This window comes from Onychostruthus taczanowskii, unplaced genomic scaffold (genome assembly GCF_017590055.1).
Source record: "Onychostruthus taczanowskii isolate IOZ18803 unplaced genomic scaffold, ASM1759005v1 scaffold117, whole genome shotgun sequence".
In the NCBI taxonomy this organism is placed as follows: Eukaryota; Metazoa; Chordata; class Aves; order Passeriformes; family Passeridae; genus Onychostruthus; species Onychostruthus taczanowskii.
Window position 1 is genome coordinate 47073 of NW_024498318.1, and position 16915 is coordinate 63987.

At 58.9% G+C, this 16915-nt stretch overlaps 1 protein-coding gene across 1 annotated transcript in view; it reads right to left on the reverse strand.

Moving 5' to 3' along the window:
• VAX2 (ventral anterior homeobox 2) overlaps window positions 1–16915 on the reverse strand; it is a 22439-nt gene extending 5524 nt beyond the window's left edge. The window contains exons 1-6 of the mRNA XM_041427609.1: window positions 16669–16915; window positions 16345–16526; window positions 16018–16182; window positions 15459–15594; window positions 14893–15165; window positions 9488–9675 (exon numbers count right to left, since the gene is read on the reverse strand). Coding sequence (XP_041283543.1) covers window positions 9488–9675; window positions 14893–15165; window positions 15459–15594; window positions 16018–16182; window positions 16345–16526; window positions 16669–16915 — 1191 coding nt within the window. The remainder of the gene's footprint in view (window positions 1–9487; window positions 9676–14892; window positions 15166–15458; window positions 15595–16017; window positions 16183–16344; window positions 16527–16668) is intronic.

Sequence of the window (16915 nt, forward strand, 5' to 3'; positions counted from 1 at the left end):
AGGGGTTGGATCCCTGGAATCCCTGGGATGGAGCCCATGAGGGGTTGGATCCCTGGAATCCCCGGGATGGAGCCCACAGGGGGTTGGATCCTGGAATCCCTGGGATGGAGCCCACAGGGGGTTGGATCCCTGGAATCCCTGGGATGGAGCACAGAGGGGGTTGGATCCTGGAATCCCTGGGATGGAGCCCACAGGGGGTTGGATCCTGGAATCCCTGGGATGGAGCCCATGAGGGGTTGGATCCCAGGAATCCATGGGATGGAGCCCACAGAGGGTTGGATCCTGGAATCCCTGGGATGGAGCCCATGAGGGGTTGGATCCCTGGAATCCCTGGGATGGAGCCCACAGGGGGTTGGATCCCTGGAATCCCTGGGATGGAGCCCATGAGGGGTTGGATCCCTGGAATCCTGTGCCATGACCTTGGAGGGTGCCATATCCCGGGATTCCTTCTCCAGACATGTGGGGCTGCTGTTCCCATCCCCGCCCTTCCTCAGACACCTCTGAGCCACAAAAGGAATTATTCCCAAGAAGGGAATTCAGACGGAAACCGCTTATATGGGAAGGCAAAGGGTGGGAGCTCATCATTCCATGGATATCAGCCATCCGGGGATTTGTGCGGGTTTTTGGTCCAGTAACCGCCCGCCCATCCATCCATCCATCCATCCATCCATCCATCCATCCATCCATCCACCATCCATCCATCCATCATCCATCCATCCACCATCCATCCATCCATCCATCCATCCATCCATCCATCCATCCATCCATCCATCCATCCATCCCGGCATTCCAAAATACCACATGGAAAGGACCGGGAAGTGCCCTCCTTTCATCATGGCTCCCATTTTCCATCCTCATCCACTGTTTCCCATTGTGTTGGGAATTGCCCCATCCTGGTGGGATCCCAAACCCCCCATCCCTACCCACCAGATCCTAGGAATACCAACACACTCCAGCAGCCCCACATTCCCAAAAAATGCCAGAACTCCTTGTTCTCCCTGCACTTATCTGTCCAACGGGAATCCTCATCCAGCTCCAGGACTCTGGGGCTGGGGATATGTTTTGGGATTTTTAACGGTGTTTCTTTTTGGGGAGCCCTGCCCTGGCCCTGACCCCATCCATCCATCCATCCATCCATCCATCCATCCATCCATCCATCATCCATCCATCCATCCCAAAGCACTACATGTATGGAAATGGAATTTTCCTCCTCTCATTACGGCTCCCGTTTTCCATCCTCATCCACTGCTTCCCGCTGCGCTGGGGCTGAGCCGTGGTGGGAATCGCTTCTGACTGGAATCCCAAACTCCCAACCCTGCCCAGGCAGATCCTGGGAATACCAACACCGTGCACTCTGGCACTCCCACATTCCCAAAAAACCCCACAGTGCATTCTCCCAGCGTTCATCCACCCAACAGGACAATCCCGACCCCGCTGTGTGGCTCCGGGGCCGGGGCCGTGTTTGGGGATTTTAGCGGTGTTTGTTTTGGGCGGCCCTGCCCCGGCGCTGACCCCGGCTCCGTCACGCGCTCCTGGCACACGTGTGGCCCCCGGCTCCTCCATCCCGCGCTATTCCTGGCTGCCGCCTGCCCCATCCATCCATCCATCCATCCATCCATCCATCCATCCATCCATCATCCATCCATCCATCCCAAAGCACTACATGTATGGAAATGGAATTTTCCTCCTCTCATTACGGCTCCCGTTTTCCATCCTCATCCACTGCTTCCCGCTGCATTGGGGCTGAGCCGTGGTGGGAATTGCTCCTGACTGGGATCCCAAACCCCATCCCCGCCCAGGCAGATCTAGGGAATACCAACACCACACAATCCAGCACTCCCACATTCCCAAAAAACCCCACAGCACGTTCTCCCAGCGTTCATCCACCCAACAGGACAATCCCGACCCCGCTGTGTGGCTCCGGGGCCGGGGCCGTGTTTGGGGATTTTAGCGGTGTTTGTTTTGGGCGGCCCTGCCCCGGCGCTGACCCCGGCTCCGTCACGCGCTCCTGGCACACGTGTGGCCCCCGGCTCCTCCATCCCGCGCTATTCCTGGCTGCCGACAGGGAATTGGCCGGGATTAGCTCCTGACCACCGGTGGCTGACGCTCATTGGGAGCCTGCGCTCCGCCATCATCCTGCGCCGCCTTCCTCCTCCCTCTCCTCCTCCTTTTCCTCCTTTTCCCTCCTCGTTCTCCTCTCTCCGGCCCCGCTGGGGCTCGGATCCCAGATCCCGGTGTTGTGTAATCCATCAGGATCGCTGCCCGAACCCGCGGGTTTCACAATGGCGGCTCCGTGACCCTGCCGCCTCTCCCTGTTCTGAGTGGATGGATTCATCCCTCCGCTGCCATTCCAGCTCATCCCGCTGCGCCAACCATTCCAAACCCTCCGCCACGGCCTTTGGGAATTGCTCTTCCAGCCACCAGCGCGGTGGGAATTGTCCCTGACCCTCATCCGGGAGCCCATTCCCAGCACAGCCCCTTTCCCACCGCCGATCCAAAATTCCAGCCAGCATCTAGCTCCTGATCCAAAATTCCGGATATTCCCGGCTATGCAGCCAGGGAACCTTGGGTGTGCTCTGGTGCCCTTTGGAAATGGAAAATTTGGAGGCACTGGCAAAACTGGAGGGGAATTCCCCCATTTTTGGGGTTTTGGGAAGTTCTGGGATGGGTGGGGACACCACCCATGAAATCCCGGGGGTCTGGATGGGACTTGTGGGTGGGAATTCCAGCCCCAGCATCGGGATCAGCTCCAAAACTCAGGAAAACCACCACCAAACCCAAATCCCATCATTTTTTCAGGAAAACATTTCAATTACATCCACTTGAAGGATGATGGGATTGCTCTGGGAACACCCAGTTCAGCTTCATCGGGAATCAAAGCTTTCCATCAGAAATTCTGAAATCCCAGGATTTTATTTTTTGGGGGGAGAGTATTTTAAATCCTTAGTTATACAAATCTTAGTTAATTATTCCAAATTTTTTTTCCCATCCATCATTTCACTCCGTGCTTGGAGAATTCTGGAAGCACCTGCATATTTTGGAATCCCAAATATCCAACCCCTCTATCCCACAGCACACCCCAATTTCCCGCTCCCCTTTTCACTAACACTCCCCAAAAATCCAGATTTTATCCTCCTAGATGGTTTTGGGATCCTGATGCCGGAATTCGGGAATCTCCGGGGGCTGTGCCAGCCTGGCCCTGCCACCGCGATGTCCCCACTTAGGCCCGGCTTTATTGTCCCCCCACATCCCCGCTGCCAGGAGGGGCCGGGATTAGCGGGGCTGGGTTTGCTCCAGGAACGTGCTCGGACACAGGCTGGGATGTGGGAATGGGATCCAGCACCTGCTGGAGGTGCCCAAATCCCGGGAATCTCCGGTGGGTACCAGGATTTGGGATCTTCCTCCTTTCCAGGTGCTTTCAGCATCGCAGTGTGGCCTGATCCCATTAAACGTGGGATCGTCCAGGCTGATGTTCCCCACTGCCACCTATTCCCATGGAACTGGCAGCTGCAGGATGCTGCTCCCAGATCCTCTGGAACAGCCCAGATCCCTCCTGGAAGTGAGTCAGGGAAGTGCTCCAGGAAAACAGGGTGGGAGAGTTCATCCCATCCCGAAAAAGCTCCGGCAGAAGGGATGGAGGGAGGGATGGAAGGAGGGATGGAGGCCCCTCAGGAAAGAACCACTGAATCCCAGAATTCCCAACTGGTTTGTGTTGGGAAGGATCTTAAAGAGTTTCTTCCAAGGGGAGAGACACGTCCCACTATCCCAGGTGGATCCAGCCTGGCCTTGGGCACTGCCAGGGATCCAGGGGCAGCCACAGCTGCTCTGGGAATTCCAGCCCAGCCCCTGCCCACCCTCCCAGCCAGGAATTCCTTCCCAATATCCCAACCCTGTCCTTTGGAGGTTCCAAAACCACCTGGCGTGGATCCCGTCACTTCCTCCATGTCCCAGCCCAGAGGGAAACGGGAATCACGGGGTTTTGGGGCTCCCAGCTCTTCCCAGCCTCATCTTTCCTGCTTTTTTTTTCCCCAGGAGAGGAAAACCTATGGCAGCCCCAGCCCTTGTCCCCTTGTTCTGTCCCTGCGGGGACCGGGAGCCGTTAACGAGCCGAGGTGATTAATTTTTAACGGCCTCCTCTTAATTACCGGGCTATAAATAGACCTTCCCGGCCTTCCTCAGCTTTCCCAGATGTTTTGCTCCATGTTGGGAATCCCGGGATGCTCCAGGGGATGTGGGGCCAGAGTTGTAGGGTGGCCTAGGAACTGTCCCCAAGAAGGCACGGATGGAGCCCATGGGGACACCTGGAGAATCCCATGGTTTTGCCAGCAACCAGGCAGGCAGAAATCACGGAATTATGGGATATTTATGTTGGAAAAACCCTTGGAGACTCCTGAATCCAGCCACTCCTCCCAGCACTGCCAAGGCCACCAGCACGTCCCCAAGTGCCGCATCCACAGGGCTGGTAAATTCCCCCAGGAATTGGGATCCATCCCTGCCCTGGGCAGTTGGGAAACCCTTTCCATGTAGGAATTTTCCCAAAAATCCAAGCTAAACCTTCCCTGGCACAATTTGGGACTGCCCTTCATCCCGAGTGCCACCTCCCTGTCCTGGCCTTAAGAAGGGCTGGAAAACACCGGGATCACTTGAACCTGAGCCTGGCGTTGAACTCCAGACCCTGAGAGCAAATCCCTTCATCCATCCCATCCCATCCCATCCCATCCCATCCCATCCCATCCCATCCCATCCCATCCCCCAACGGATTTATGGGAATCCCACCCCCTCTGCTGTCACCCTTCTGCCTCCTCCACCTGGGATTTTCCATCCCATAATGAAACTGGGAAGGGGCACTTTTCCCTTCAGGATTCCAGGGGGTTTTCCCGGAAAAAGCTGGATGCGTGGATATGAGCTGCTGTCGGGATTTGGGATGGGTTTGGGATGTTCCCACCACTTTCCAGCTCATCCCAAAGACCTCAGAGCTCACCTTGGCATCTCCATGGAAATATTCCCCAATGGAAACATTCCCCAGGTTAATTAAACTCGTTGCACATTAATAATATCCATGGATTAATTAGGCAAAGCACTGGGAGGCGGAGCGGAGATGTGGATCCCGGGAGGGAAGAGGAATTCCCTGGATGGGTGGAAGGAACTTTGGCTCTGAAATTCCCTCCCACTCTCCTGGGTGATCCCACCCTCACATCCAGGTGATTCCCATAATTACGGGGTGATCCCATAATTTCTGGGTGTTCCCATCCTCACTCCTGGGTGATTCCCATAATTTCTGGGTGATCCCCTCTTCCCTGGCTGATCCTTCCTCTCCCTTGCGTGATTCCCATCTTCCCTGGGTGATCCCCGCTTTCCTTGGATGATCCCACCCTCATTTCCAGGTGATTCCCATCTTTTCTGGGTCATCCCATCCTCATTCCTGGGTGATTCCCATAATTTCTGTGCGATTCTCATCATTTCTTGGTGATCCCACCCTCACTTCCAGGTGTTCCCATAATTTCTGGGTGATCCCATCCTCACTCCTGGATGATTCCCATAATTTCTGGGTGATTCCTCTCTTCCCTGAGTGATTTTCCCTCTCCCCTGAACAATCCCAGCTCCCTCTGGATGATCCCAACCTCACTTCCAGGAAATTCCCCTTTCTCCAGGGTGATCCCTGCTCTCCCTGGATGATCCCACCCTCACTCCTGGCTGATTCCCAGGGTGATCCCAGGGTTTTTGGGGTGATCCCTCTCTCCCTGCCTGATCCCTCCTCTCCTCCCAGTGATTCCCTCTCTCCCAGCCCAATCCCCCACTCCTGGAGCACAACTCCGAGCCAAAAAAATCCCAAATCCCGCTCTCCCCAGCCCATCCTGCCTCCAACTCTCCCAAACAGCTTCCAGGAAAGTAAAACCAGACCCTAAATCCCCTTTTTTTCCCCTATTTCCAGCGGGAATTCTGCAAGATCCCCGCCCCGCTCCCGGAATGCTGCGGCATTCCAGCTGCGATCGCACCGTGTCTCTTCCCATCTCGTCACATTCCCTCCTCGCCGGGATGAATCATCCTTCCCCCTCCCTTCCCAAACATCCACAGACACAAAAAAAAAAATCCCAGCCCTGGTGGCCTTCAGGGTTCCCATCACATCCACAGGGAAAAGTCAGGAGCAGCTTCCTCGGAATTAAAGACTTAATTCCAAGAATTCGTCTTGGAATTAAAATCCAGCCCAGGGAGGGGCTGGAAAGGATCTGTCCCCAGTCCCAAAAAAAAATAAAGAGCCAGGAGATGCTGTTGATTGGGATTCATCACCAAAATTAAATTCTGGGAGCTGCTCTGGGAATGAATCACCAGAAGCAGCCAAAATCCTGGGATTGATGCAAAAGTCGGATTTATCTCGGTTTGGAGGAGCCGGGTGGGGACAGGAGGGGCTGGCGGTGACTTTTCCCTCTCCAGGTCACATCCAGGTGGGATCAGCACCTTCCAGACCCAAAGGGGGCTTGGAAAACTCGGTTTAAAGCTCTTGGAATTCCTGAGGAAAACATCCTGGCCGTGAAAAACCAGGAATGAGGAAAAGGGGGACGCCTGAGTGTGAAACCATCGCCGGAGAGAGGAAGAGGAGGAATTGGGGAATTCTGGTTGGCTTGGAAAAATCGGGGAGCCAGGAAGGTTCTGGAAACTGGGAATTGGCTGCAGGGAAGGAAAAATGGTGTGAAAAGCAGGGAAAGGAATTTAAGGAGACAGGGATGAAGGAGGGAAGAGGGTGCGGGAAGGGGGAGAGCGGAGGAGAAGCGACAGCGCCCGGCCCACGGGGTGGGAATTTTCTCACCCAGGGACGGAGGCAGCAGCCAGGCTCCAGAGGAAAGATGGGAATTTCATCCCTAAGGAAAGGCTGTGACCTCCCAGCCCTGGCACCCTGCTGGGAACATCCTCCGTGCCCAGGGGACAAACGCTGGCCGTGGGTGGCACCGCCGAGACCAGGGAGAGAGCCTGGGAAGGGGGATTTGGGAAGGGGGATTTGGGAAGGGAGATTTGGGAAGGGGGATTTGGGAAAGGGAATTTGGGAAGGGGGATTGGGAAAGGGAATTTGGGAAGGGGTATTTGGGAAGGGTGATTTGGAAAAGGGAATTTGGGAAGGGGGTTTGTGGGAAGGGGGATTTGGGAAGGGGGATTTGGGAAGGGGAATGTGGGAAAGGGAGTTTGGGAAGGGGAATGTGGGAAAGGGAATTTGGGAAGGGGGATTGGGAAGGGGGATTTGGGAAGGGGGACGTGGGAAGGGGGATTTGGGAAAGGGAATTTGTGAAGAGGGATTTGGGAGCAGGTATGTGGGAAGAGGGATCCTGGGAAAAGGGATTTGGGAAGGGGAATTTGGAAAGAAGGATCCGGGGAAGTGGGATTTGGGAAGGGAGATTTGGGATTTGGGAAGAGGAATTTTGGAAGGGGGATTTGGGAAGTGGAATTTGTGAAGAGGGATTGAGGAAGGGGGATTTGGGAAAGGGAATGTGCGAAGGGGGATTTGGGAAGAGGGATCCCATGCCGGGGACACATAGCTTGTCCCTTGTCACCTGTCACTCCCAGCTCTGTGGAGGTGACACCGGGATCCCAGGAAGAGGAATCCTGGGAAAAGGGAATTGCTGTGCAGTTCCAGCTCCCTGGAATCTTCTGCTCCCGCTTTGCACAGTTCCCCTGGATCTGTGGAGGGGACACGGGGACAGTGGCAAGAGGGACCTTGAGGAAGGGACCCTGCCAGGGGACAAAGCTGTCCCTGCAGGGTGACACGGCCAAGGCCACCTGGGACAGTGCCAGCTCCATGGCGGTGACACTCAGGAAGAGAAATCCCGGGAAGATGAATCCTGGGAAGAGGGATTCCAGGAAAAGGGACTGACCCCAAGAAGAGGGACCCATCAGCGGCTGCCTGTGTTGGGGACAGAACTGTTCCCACAGAGTGACACGGCCAAGGCCACCTGTGACCCTCCTGGCTCCTCCGTGGACGTGACACCGGGACCTTGGGAAGAGAATTTCTGGGAAGAGGAACCCCAGGAAGAGGGATCCCAGGAAAAGGGAACCCCTTACCAGGGGGACAGAGCTGTGACACAGCCAAGCCTACCCATGTCACTCCCAGCTCTGTGCAGGTGACACTGGGACCACGGGAAGAGAATTCCTAGGAAAAGGAGCCTCAGGAAGAGGGTTCCCAAGAAGAGGGACACCGGGAAGAAGGACACTGGGAAAAGGGACCCCTCACCAGGGGGACAAAGCTTTTCCCGCAGTGTGACACAGCCAAGGCCACCTGTGACCCTCCTGGCTCCATGGAGGTGACACTGGGACCTCAGCAAGAGAATTCCCGGGAAGAGGGACCCCAACAAGAGGGATTCCAGGAAGAGGGACACCAGAAAGAAGGACACTGGGAAAAGGGACCCCTCACCAGGGGGACAAAGCCGTTCACACAGAGTGACAAAGCCAAGGCCACCTGTGACCCTCCTGGATCCATGGAGGTGACACTAGGACCTCGGGAACAGGGAACACAAGGCCGCTTTTCTCCCGACCAAATCCCACCCCAAATCCTCCTCCTCACCGAAATCTCCCTATTCCACCACCAAAGCAATCCCAGAATGCCGATTTCCCCTCACCCAGCAGTAGGATCTCCCAAAAAATCCCACTGGGATCCCCTGGCACCTCTCGGAGCCAGGGCCGGGCTGCCCACGACTGGGGTGGGTTTGTTCCATAAAAAAGGTTGGAAAAATTGGAATTATTTCCTGTACAAACCAAAGTAAACTGTGCCATTGTCAGACCCAGCAGGAACGGGGTGGACGAGGCAGAATATTTATAATTATTCAAATGTTATTATTATTATTATTACATAAATACAATTATTAATGTTATTTAATTAATTATTATTGCTATTTAATAATAAATTTCTAAGCCGAAACCATCACGACCCCATCAGAAGCACAAACCTCAGAGCTCACCCCATCCATTCTCCCGGCTCTCCCCAGCACAGGAAAACCAGGAAAATCCCTTCCCATCATCCAAAGAAGGTGATGGAGAAGAGATCCAGGGCTGATTCCTGGATTGCTGTGATTGGGATGCAGGAAAAGCGGGAGCAGCCCCCACCCACGCCAATCCCCACCATGTCCCACCTCGGGTCACCACTGTCACCCCCTGCTCCATTCTCCTCCCGCTTTTCCCGGGATCCTGGAACGGGTTGGGTTGGAAACAACCTCAAAGCTCATCCAGGGCCACCTTCCCTGATCCCAGGCTGCTCCAATCCCTGTCCCGCCTCTCCTTGACCCTTCGCCGGACATTGGAGTGGACACCACAGGCTGGGGGCGTCCCCACCGACCCCTCAGGGCTGTCCCCAACCGCATCCCAACCATTCCAAGGACACGATGACGAGAAACCATCGCCGGGAACGCCGCGTGCGTCCCGCCGCCGCCTCACTCCGCGCATCCGACGGCTCGGGGACGCGGCCACCGGGATGTCCCCGACCCTGAGGAGCCCCCGCGGGTCTCACCTGCGTCTCGGAGAGGTTGAGCTGCCGCGCTAACTCCGTCCTTTCCCGGCCCACCACGTACTGGCAGCGCTGGAATTCCAGCTCCAGGCGGTAGAGCTGCTCCGCCGTGAAGGACGTCCGCGTCCGCTTGGGCCGGTCCAGGTCCAGCCCCTTGGGCAGCACGATCTCACGGATCGTCCCTTTGGCATCTGTGCAGAAAACAGGAAAAACCGTCAGGAAAAAAACCCCAAAAAAGTGAAGGAATCGGTCCAAAAATTAAAAAATGCGGTTAGCGAGCGTTGGGAAAACGGAACGTTTCATCCTGGGAATAATATTTTGGAAAGCGTGGGGCAAACAGGAGATTTATGTCAAGGAAGAATTCGATTGAAAGATTTATTTTTCTGTAATTTTTTCTATAATTTTTGATGGAGAGAGCCATCAGGGACAAAAACAAAACTGAAGGAATTTGTCCAAAAATCCGAAAATGTGGTTAGGGAGCGTTGGGAAAATGGAGGGTGTCATCCTGGGAATAATATTTTGGAAAGCGTGGAGCAAATAGGAGATTTATGTCAAGGAAGAATTTGAATTAAAGATTTCTTTTTCTGTAATTTTTAATATCATTTTTGATGGGGAGAGCCATCAGGGACAAAAACAAAACTGAAGGAATTGGACCAAAAATCCAAAAATGCCATTAATGAGCACTGGGAGAAAGGAACGTTTCATCCTGGGAATAATAGTTTGGAAAGTGTGGAGCAAACAGAAGATTTATGCCAAGGAAGAATTTGAATTAAAGATTATTTTTCCTGTAATTTTTATATAATTTTTGATGGGGAGAACTGTCAGGGAAAAAAAAAAAGTGAAGGAATCAGTCCAAAAATCCAAAATAGCAGTTACTAAGGGTTGGGAAAACAGAGCGTTTCATCCTGGGAATAATAATTTGGAAAGCCAAGTAGCAAACAGGAGATTTATGCCAAGGAAGAATTCGAATTAAAGATTTTTAAAATGCAATTTTTACATAATTTTTGATGGGGAGAACTGTCAGGGAGATAAACAAAACTGAAGGAATCGGTCTAAAAAATCCAAAAATTGGGGGGGAAATGGAAAATAAATGAAATTAAAGAGCGTCTGGACGTGGATTATCCATGCAATTCCCACAATCTGGAGCTAAATTATGGCTTGGTTCTTCCCTCTGGCCCCAAATGAAGGGAGTTTATAAATATCCAGGGAAAGGCAACAAATTTCCATGAATTAGGGTTTTTTTAAAGACATAAATAGAAGCCATAAATTTTTTGGGGAAAATGGAGCGTTTAATCCTGGGAATAATAGTTTGGAAAGCCAGGAGCAAACAGCAGATTTATACCAAGGAAAAATTTGAATTAAAGATTTTTTTTTTAATGTAATTTTTATATAATTTTTGGTTTCTGTCCTTCCTTGGGAATACTGGGAAAAATTCACCTCTATTACAATTCCCATCTCTCCAGAATTATCCTCACTGGAGGAATATTTCCTTGGAAAGCTCAGCTCCCGTTTTGGGGCGGTTTCCTATTAAAGGACAAGTTTGGGAAGCGCCGTGGGCGCCGAGCTGCTCCCAGATGTGGATTTTTTTCAGGTTGGGAATATCCAGGGAAAGAAAAGTTTGAGGGTTTGGCCATGGGAAGTGGCTCGTGGCCATTCCAGAGGAGCCTCCGTGGCTTCCCACTGGGAAAGGACAAACTCCACCAAAAAAAATTGACAGGAATTCTGTCCCAGTTCCCAGGAATTAAAATGAGCCTCGGGAATCACCCGCTGGGATCTTCCCAGATCCTAAATCCCGACTGGGTTTGGGTGAGTCCTCCCTGCAGAGCTCCCAGGGGCTTTTCCAGAGGGTTAAAATGCAGCCAGGAAGTCGCTCCAAGCCCTGATTTTGGGATGCTTTGGGATCCCAATTCCGGAGGGATCCCAGCTGGAAGTCAATGGATCTCCCTCCCTCTGGCTGAGCTGGGCACGAAGGGATTACAAAATTCCTGTGGTAGGAAGGAGGAAAACAGAGAGGAAAGGCTGGGAATGGGGTGATGGAGATGGGGTGGGGACGGCGGAGATGGGAATGGTGGCACTGGGATTGGGATGGTGGCACTGGGATGGGAATGGTGGTACTGGGATTGGGATGGTGGCACTGGGATGGGAATGGTGCCAGTGGGATTGGGATGGTGGCGCTGGGATGGGAATGGTGGTACTGGGATTGGAATGGTGGCACCGTGATGGGAACGGTGGTACTGGGATGGGAATGGTGGCGCTGGGATCGGAACGGTGGCACCGGGATTGGAACGGTGGCAGTGGGATGGCAATGGTGGCATCAGGACTGGAATGCTGGCGCTGCCACAGGATCAGCAGAGCCGGGATGAGGACAGAGGAGCTGGGATGAGGGCGGTGGATCCGGCACTGGGATAGTGGGAATGGGGACCAAACACCGATTTGGGAAAGGGACCCCAATCCCGGAGCCGCATTCCCACCGTGGAGCCGCGGGACACGGCCGAGGCGCCATCCCAGAACGCGGCACCGAAGGAGTCCCGAGGGTTTGGGGACACCCAGGGTGGCACGGGGGGTGGTGGCACCTGACCCACACCCCAAACCCCACGGGCTGGCACGGAGCTGCCGGGAAGGACAGGGGCTTTAGGCGGATCAGCGGCTTTTCCGGCGGGATCAGCGCCGGGAACCATTTTGTGTGGGAAGCGCCGTGGCGGCGACGATGCCCAGGCCACGGCCGCGCTCCTGCGCCCACATCCGTGCCCACGCCACGGCCACGGCACAACAACAGCCGGGAATGCCGCGGACGCCGGATCCGAGGCTGCAGCTGCGGCCTCGGCTCCAGCTCGGGCGTTGTTTATTGTTGTTCCCTCGGCAGCTGGAGCAGCTCCGGAGGGACGGCGGGGAAAAGGGCACGGCCACGGTGCCAGCTCGGCACAGGGGACACCAAACCACTTGTCCCACCCTACTGACCTTCCCCAGTGTAGGTTGTGGGGTGCTCAGGCCATCCCCCCCATTCCAGCCTTTGGAATGCTCTCCTGAGAGCCTTTTCCCTTTCTGGGGCCCCAAAAATTCCCAGATCCTGCCCAGGGGGGTTCCGGATCCTTGGGCCTCATTGGTGACACGTCCTGCTCTTGGGGACCGGGGTACTCCTGGTGGCTCTGGAGCCAGCACAGGGCTGGGGTTGAAATCCCTCGAAAGAGCAGAGGGCACCCAAATCCATGGGGAACCTCATCCTGGCACAGGGACACCCCACAGTGGCACAGGGACACCCCACAGTGGCACAGGGACACCCCATGCTGGCACAGGGACACCCCACGCTGGCACAGGGACACCCCACGCTGGCACAAGGACACCCCGTGCTCATCTGTGTCCCCACACCAACACAGGACCTTTTGGGGTGCACACCCCCCCTGCCAGCCCCCAGGATGTCCCCCCAGTGCCATGGGGTGGCACCAAACGCCACCGGGGTCCCTCCACGAGCTCTGTGGCCACCAGGCCCAGCCCCGGGAGGTGAACCGGGAGGTGACCCGGGAGAGCATCCCGGGATGTGTCCCCAGCCCCGTGCGGCTGCAGTGGCCGCGGTGACAGCGGGACCGGCCCCGGGGCTGCCCAGGTTCCTCCTTGTCCCGTTCATTCCCGGGAGCCAACCCCGACGAGACGAGGATGGCCGGGAGGTGACCGGGAGGCTCCGTCCCGCACGGACCATCCCCGGTACCGCGGGACCACCGAGCGAACCGAGACCCCGAGACGACCCTGTCGGTGTGAGGGGGTCACCAGGACCCCCCGACTTCACCGAAAGCATCGCGGGCGAGCACCGGGGCTGCACCGGGGCTGGCGGCAGCTCCGAGGCCGCCGCTCCTCACCGAGGCCGGGTCCCCTTTCCCGGGGCAAGCAGCGAGGCCGAAACTCAAAATATTAAAAGAATATGTTGTAAAACATAAAAATGAAGATTTTTAACCTCCCGCTTCTCACAAAACCGACCGGGAGGCTTCGGGCCCAGCCGCTGCTCGGCCCCGGCCCTGCCCGGCTGCGGCACCGCGCCCGGGGCGGGCGGGCACCGGCAGCTCCGTGCCCCCGCAGCCCCGGTGGTCCCGCCACCTTCCCCCCGCTGCATTTCGGCTCAAGCCCGGCGATTTGCGGCGTTTTCTCCCCGCCACCATTTTGTCCGCACCGTGGCGGCTGCGGCAAGATGGTGAAACCGGGCGCTCCCGGTGAGGGTCCCCGGGGTCGGCGGGAGCGGAGACCCTGCCCCGGCCTTGGGCACCGACCCCCGCCCCTCTCCCGGTGCCGGTACGGTCGGGGCGGCCTCGGTGGGGCTGGAACCGGCCGAGGAGAGGCCTGACCCCGGCCTGACCCCGGCGGGACCGGCGGCAGCCCCGCTCGGTGACCCCCGGGGACGCGGGGACAGCACGGGCGGGACCCCCGGGGCTCTCGCCGAGCGCTGCTCGGCCGCTGTCCCCGCTTCGGACCGGGACAACCGAGCTGTCGGCGAAGGGCGCCTAACGCGACAACCGGGAGAGAGGCTCGGGTGAGCGGCGGGGCGCTTCTGCGGGATGCCCGAGCCCGGGATAACGACGGGACAGGGACACGGACCCGGCTCCGGTCCCCGCCGCCCCCGCGGCGAAGAGGACGGAGGTCACGGGCGCCGCTCCGCTGCCTGCCGCGCTGCCCGAGCGCTGCGCTGGGCACCGGGAGGCCTCGGCCCTGATGGCCGAGCGGCCGCTCCGGGCTCCGGGAGGAGCGGCGGGGACGCGGAGCATCCCCGGGATCCCGGAGCCGAGGAGCGCTCGGGTCCCGCCCGCCTGAGACAGCCGCGCCGGGGCGCCCCAAACTTCTCGGGGTTCGCCACAAGCCAGAAGCGGTCCCGGCGAGTCCCGGGCCGGCGGGGACTGAGCGCGGGCGGCGGGGCGAGGTGCGGGATGAGGGATGCGGGACGCGGCGGCTCCGGGGAGCGCCGAGCCCCGGCCGGGGCCGAGCCGGTGATATTATAAAGGGGAAAGAAAAAAAAAAAAAGATAAATAAACCCCCCCTCGCCCGCCGCCGCTCCGTGACGCTTTTCTCCTGCGACATCGCTCCCAACGCCGAGCTGATGCTGTCCCCCCTCTGCCGCCGCCCGCGCGTCCCCCGCGGGGCTCCGCCGGCCCGGCGGCTCCGTGACCCCGGCGCCGTACCCCCGGAGCCCTCCCGGCCGCCCGCTGGGCACGGCCCCGCTCCGAGCCCGCCGCCGGCGGAGCCGCGCTGGGGCAGCGGGCCCGCTCCGTGCCGCTCGCAGCGGAGCCGGGGCAGGAGCGGCGGGGCCGGGAGGCCGGAGGTCGCGGCCGGGAAGCGCCCGGGATGCGCTGGGAGCGGTGCCGGGGATGCCCCGTGCCCGCAGCGGGAAGCCCCGGCGGGGGAAGCGGGAGCGGGGAGCGTGCCCGTACCTCGCACCAGGATGCGGCGGCAGTAATCCGCCTCGCCGGTCCCCGACGGGCTCTCGGTGTCCGGGGCGCACTGCTTGGAGGAGCCCGGGCTGACCGCCGACGTTCCCGGGATGTCCTTGAAGCCGCCGCCGGCTCCGCCGCCGCCGCCGCCGGCGCGCAGGGCGCTCTCCAGCTCCGCCCGGGTCGGCAGCTTCTCCCGGGCCCGCCCGGTGGCCGCGGGCTCGGCCAGCAGCACGGGGCTCCCGCCGGGCTCGGCCCCTCCATCGCTCATCCCTGCGGGCGCCGCGGCGGGATCAAACATCGGGAGGCAGAGAGAGACACGGGGAGAGGGAGAGAGGAGGCAAGGCTGGGCGGGGGGGATGGGAGGGAGCCCCGGCCGAGCCCCCGCCGTGCCCGGGGGGCGGCTGGGGGCGAGCGGGGGGCGAGGAAAGAGCCGGTTTTAAATTAACGGCCCGGTACAGACGCAATTTCCTGCCCTGCCGTTCTGTGACACCGATTGGTAAACAAAGAGCCCCTCGGCGGCCGCTGCCCGGCTCCGCTTCCCGGTTCCTTCTCGGGGGGCTCACCCTGGGGACCCCCGCCCAGCCCGGGCAGAGGTGGCAACGAAGAAAGAAATCCCCCGGTCCCCGCGGGCGCTGCCCCTCCGCGGGCCGGGCGGGGGTCGAGGGGGCTCCGGTCCCGCTTCCCCGCGCTGCCCCGCGGCTACCGGGAGAGTCCCCGCTGCTACCGGGGTTACCCCACTGCAGTCCCGGGATGGGGCAGGGGGGAGCCCCGAAATTCCCTGATCCGGCACAGCCACCCCCGGGCACCGGCACCGAGCCGGGCGGCTCCCGGTTTCCAGCTGGGAGTGCCGGGCCCGGTGCGTGAGGGGGTGTCCCGGGGGTCTCCCCAGCCTCGGGGGGCTCCTTTCCACCGCATCGCCACAACGGGGCAAAAACCGGCCCGAAAAAGCGGCGGCGGCGGCCGCGGTGCTTCGCCGGGGGCGGCCGCCCCCCTCCCCGGTGCTGCCTGGAATGGGAACGGTTCCAACGGCGGCGGATTAAAAATAAATAAATTAAGTTTTAAGCAAAAGCAAACCCCGAGATTTCGCAGCCCCTGCGCTCCGCCGCACCCACGGCCCGGTACCGGGCACCTGGGGGCCCGCAGGGGTCTGGGTACGGCCCGGGCACCGGGTGGAGCCCGGTAGAGGCGGGAGGTGCCCGGTTCGGGCTCTGGCGGGCACCGGGAGTTCAAGGCCTTGGGCTGGAGTGGCCGCTGGATGTCCGAGCCTGCCGCGGCCTGGCCCCGTCCCTGAAATAACCGGAACAGCGCGGGGAAAACAGCAGGGAAAAAAAATAAAATTCAAAAGGAGAAAAAAAAAATAGAATTAAAAGGCGAACTAAACCTGCAGGGATAAGGAAAGTAAAAGGGAAGAAATCAAAAGGGCGAAAAGGGGAAGGAAATAAAGCGAACGAAAGGGGCCGAGCGCGGAGAGCGCAGGAGACGGGCCCTGCTCCAGGCCGGTGGTCCCGGGCCGCGCTCCCGGTTCTGCGGGACCCCGAGGGGCGAGCGGGGACGGAGCCGCCGCTCCGGGGACGGTGCTGGCGGTCGGAAACGGTTCCCGGCTCCCCGTTCCCGGTTGTCCACTCGCGGGGCTGCGGCAGGGCCGGACAGCCGGATAACCGGACAGCCGGACAGCCGGACAGCCGGCCTCCGCCGTGCCCCGCCACCGGGCCCGCTGGTGGATGCGCCACCAACCAACGATTTTTAACGAAAACCAGGAAAATTACCCCAAACCCAGCCCGCCCTGCCGCCTCAGCCCCCGGGGCTGCGGGGAAAGGCTGCGGGCCGGTCCCACCGGGAAGACGGAGGGCGGAGATCGCCCGGGAGCTGCTGGAACGAAAATTCCTCCTTTCGCCGAGCCCCGGCCCCGAGCGGCGGCTGAGGCCGCGGAACGAGCGGCGGAGAAGCCGCCCCGGTGCCCGCTAAGCCGCCGGTGCCCGCTCAGCCCCCGCCGCCTCCTCACGGCTCCCGCTCCTTCCAT